Source organism: Brassica oleracea, chromosome C1 (genome assembly GCF_000695525.1).
Source record: "Brassica oleracea var. oleracea cultivar TO1000 chromosome C1, BOL, whole genome shotgun sequence".
NCBI lineage: Eukaryota > Viridiplantae > Streptophyta > Magnoliopsida > Brassicales > Brassicaceae > Brassica > Brassica oleracea.
This window is the reverse complement of record NC_027748.1, coordinates 37,906,407-37,910,982: the sequence shown is the minus strand read 5'-3', so window position 1 is coordinate 37,910,982 and position 4,576 is coordinate 37,906,407. Positions and strand designations below refer to the sequence as shown.

At 37.2% G+C, this 4,576-nt stretch overlaps 1 protein-coding gene across 1 annotated transcript; it reads right to left on the bottom strand.

Moving 5' to 3' along the window:
* Positions 1-689: 689 nt before the first annotated feature.
* LOC106343651 (VQ motif-containing protein 19-like) lies at positions 690-1,584 on the bottom strand. Its single transcript, XM_013782924.1, has one exon. It carries the CDS (start codon positions 1,470-1,472, stop codon positions 804-806), a length of 669 nt encoding a protein of 222 aa, XP_013638378.1. The 5' UTR covers positions 1,473-1,584; the 3' UTR covers positions 690-803.
* Between the last annotated feature and the right edge of the window lie 2,992 nt (positions 1,585-4,576).

Here is a 4,576-nt window from a genome sequence, read left to right as displayed (position 1 = left end):
TGCGTTGACCAGACGACTTCCAGGTAAGTTGTCTACAGCCAGACGACTTCCCAAGTAAGTCGTCTGACGAACAGATCTGGAAAAAAACTCGATGTCATACCTTAAATTGGTGAGATAAGTTCCTTAGCATACATAAGGCTTCTCCAAGCACACAGAATCACAAACGAAAGTAACCCACCCAGAATCGTTAGCTTCTATGACTCTATGAACCATAAAAAATTTAGAATCAAAATCTTGGGTTTTTTTAGCTCATTGTGGAGAGAAAGTGAGAGATATGTTGTGTTTAGTTCACAAGAATGGAAAAAGAAGAAGGGTAAATCGATTTTGGGAGCATTAAGAGCTTCAAATTGGTTGTTCATGGTGGTTGTGGTATTGATGACAATGGCAATCTTGTAATTACTTGAAGATGATGAGGGTGAGAGAGTAAAAATGTCATTTTCGAAAAAAAAAAGAAAAAAAAAATTGATAGCATTTTCGTAAATTATATGAACTTGTGGGGTGAATAGGGCAAAACCAATTTTCAAAAAAAAAGGAGGTTAGTTTTGTGTTTGACTTTAAGTTATAGGTCAATTCTGAAAAAAGCCCTATTATCTTTGACTTCTCTCATATTCTTCATTTTTTTTTTTTTTTTTTGCTTAAATATTCTTCATTTGTTGATACTATAAATTTTGATTTGACACATTCTTGGTAACACAGTAAAACGAAGCGAGAGGATTAAAAAAGCGGAGCAGGATAAGAAAAAAACGAAAATTACAGTGGCAGTAAAACTTATTAACATTCTCTCTCGTCTCTCCTCAAGTAGATTAATTCTGCGGCGACGCCGATACTCTTGGAGAAGTCACCGGAAACAACGGCAGAAGCTGCGGCTCCGATTCTCTCGGAGACCGATGCAAGTAATACCCTTTTTCGGATATCGCTCTCTCTTCCTCCGACAATGGCGACATCCTGTCAAAAGTGTCGCTGTCGTTTCCGTCGCCGCCGTGTTTCAGCGGCGTCACGGGACTGTTCAGTGCCAGCTTCGGGAAATCAAGACAGCTAGGCGACAGAATCTCCTGGTTTCTCGGAGAGAATCTCGGGCTTCCGGCACCGTTTCCGCCGCCGATCATGAGCGTATTGATCATGAGGCTGTTCTTGAGACTGTTGTTGTTAGATCTCCTCTCGTAGAGTTTGTTTCCTGAATGTTTCTTCGGCTGTGTTGTTTTGATCGGTGGAATCACGAAGTTACCTTTGCCGGAAGGAGTCGTCGGAGGACGCGGCGAGTCTGGGGATCTCGGAGAGAAGTTTCCGGTTAGCATCTGGACGACTTGTTTGAAAGAGGAAGTGTCTGCTTGGACAAAAGTTGTCGGGTAATGATCAGATCTGGTTATGATGTGTTGATGATGTAAAGATCCATTGACAATGGAAGAGGAAGCTGATAAAGAAGTAGTGGAAGATGGGTTTCTTGAATCTTCTCGTTTTGTTGCTATCTCCATTGATGTTTACCCTAATGAAAAAATGTTTTTTTCTGTGTGAGTTTGAGTGAAAGAGAAGAGGATGAAATTAAATGGATGTCTCCTCTTGAGGTTGTGGGATTATAAAAGAAGTTGGATTGGTTGATTTATTTAATTTGGAATCTTTCTTTATGGGAAGTTTTCTATTGAAATAAAATATATAAACAAATTAAAGTTGACACGAAGATTTGTACCCAGGGAATCAAAAGATGTTTTTATTAGGCAATTTTTAAGTTCTTACTTTGAACTTGTCTGCCATATTGAATAAAGAAATTGCAATTTAAAAGTAAGAAGTGAATTTTGTCTTTATTAGGCTCTGTTAATATTGAAATCTATTAATTTTACACACTATTCAGAGAAGGCTTGCATATAGAAATCCAAAACTTTATCGAACAACAAATTATATTTGATATATATACTCAAGAGATTTATTTTAAAAGAAAAAAATAACACATGTAATTATCAAAGGCATATCTTTTTTTTTTATGTTTGCATACAGACATCATACATGACACGTATATGAATATAAAGGATTATCGTATTTGGGAAATGTTCCACATATACCAATCAAAGTCGTACACATACACATGTGTTGTGTTTGTACATAATGTATGCGTGTGGGTATGACATCGACGTATCAAAATTTCATCTGTGATTTCAAATGAAAGAAACTTCGAGTTCTTTCTCTTAGTGGAAACTGTGGACTTAGACTATATATATAATATTACGATATTACATACTCCTTCAAATAAAAGTTACAGGTAGATAAAACCATGATACATTCACAGGAAATGGTAGAAATTACATTTAGCATAAGTGATATGAACAAATAATGAATTAGTCGAAGTTTGAAAATGTATAATGCTAAGTACATGTTTTTTTGGATCAACTGCTAAGTAGTAAGTACATGTATCTGAAACTACATACACAAAACATACGGTGCAATTATTTGTGATTGTTTATTTTCCTTTTTTCTACAACTCGTTCATAAGAGTAGACTTTTGTTAAAACAGATGTAAAGAAGTTTTCTTATTAATTTCCTCTAGAATAAGTCTAGTCAATGCTTATTTCCTAATTTGAACAAAAATCTTTTGTGCAAGTTACATTTTAGACTGGCTTCCTTTTAGAAACGAAGAAAAAAGAAAGATGTGATAGGCGTGCATGTCATGAGACGCAAACCCTAATGATTAATATTTAATATACTCTATTAAAATAGAGTTTGTTATAAGGATATACATAACCGGTCCAGTTCATAACCGGCCCAATGCTAGAGAGAGAGAGAGTCGGACGTGAAGAGAGAGAGAGAATCGGCATCTTGTCTTTTCCTTATTAGATTACGATTTGTACTCTTTCCATATTTGTATTTCATTTCTTTAGTATTTTCATTATTATATGACGATGTAATTCCCTATATATAAAGGGCTCCTTATGTTTATGAATAAAACAGAAACATACAGATTCTATTATCTAGTTTCACAACACGTTATCAGCACGATTACGCTCTAAACCCTAAGCTAAAGTTCGAACCCTAAACCCTAATCTCACCCCGGCGATAAACCCTAAACCCGACGACGAACCCTAATCTGATCGAGAACCTAAAACCCCATACTCAAGGTGTTCCCGATCTCAGCACGCGACCTCAGTCCGTTCATCAGCTCGCGACCTAAGCCTGTTCGCGAGACGCGATCTCAGCCTGCTCAACGCGACCCGATACCGTTCGCAGCTCGATAGCCAGCACGTTCGCGACCTGATGGCTACTTGCTCCCGTTCGCGACTCGTCTCAGCTTCAATCCATTCGCGATAGACAAGTTCGCGACCCGACAGCAACGATCAGCTCGCGTTCTTCTCTATTCGGTGGTCCATTCAACCCGACTTGAGGTTTAGGTAAAACTAAAACCTAAGAACCAAACCCTAAGGCAATAGATCCAATCCCTAATAACCTAAATTGAATCTTATTGCTTGATTAAAATCGAAATCCTAATTCCCTAAAGCCTAGCCGCATGCATACCATGCAAACCCTAATTTGAAATCGAAATTGATTTGATTGTTTATGTGATTGAATGTTTTGAATCTGATTATGATCACATAGAACCGAGTGCTAGGATTGATTAATCTCATACTTGAATTTGGTTGATTGAATTGGAATTAAAATCGCCTAGTTCTCATCTTGTTTAAAGACTTAACCTGACCGGCTTGTTCATATTGAAACCCTAATTGCATTGACTGATTAATCTTGAATATGATCCTTTAGGTTGATAGTAATTAACTCTTTGATGCATTGCTTGATTGTTTGATTGAGATTTCACGTTTCATGATCACTTAGAAACCGTTTTGCTAAGATGAATAACCGATTGCATTAAGATCATATAGAAACCATTTGATAAGATTGTTCATACCCTTGGCCGTGCGGCTTGTCTTGCATCATGCATGTTCGGATTGTTTGGCCATGCGGCTTGTTAGCATATCATGCATGCATAATCGTATGAACTGAATGCATCATATCTGTTTGGTCGTGTGACCAAATTGCATATCTGATTGTCTTGATTGCATCATATAGAACATTGAACATTATAATCTTAAGAATGAATATTTGATTTCAGATGTCGAAAATCAACAACTTGGATTTTGCTGCCCTAAATCTCTCTAGAGATAATTACTTGCAATGGGCACTTGATGCTAAGATCATCCTGAAATCCAAGGGACTCGGTGAATGTATCACCAAGGACAATAATGCAAGTGAGAAAGATAGATACAGTGCTATATTAATTATACTCCATCATCTTATTGAGAGTCTCAAAGATCAGTACCTTACTATTGAGAATCCTCTAGACCTTTGGACAGAGTTGAAAACGAGATATGATCACCAGAGAGCGGTGTTATTACCAACGACTAGATATGATTGGAAGAATCTCAGAATCCAGGACTTTAAGTCCGTGGACGAGTATAACTCGGCCCTGTTTAAAATAGTTTCAAAGTTGAAACTGTGTGGTGAGGATATAACGAATAAGGATATGCTTGAGAAAACCTTTTCCACCTTCTACACAAGCAATGTGTTGTTACAACAACAGTACCGTGAGAAGGGCTTC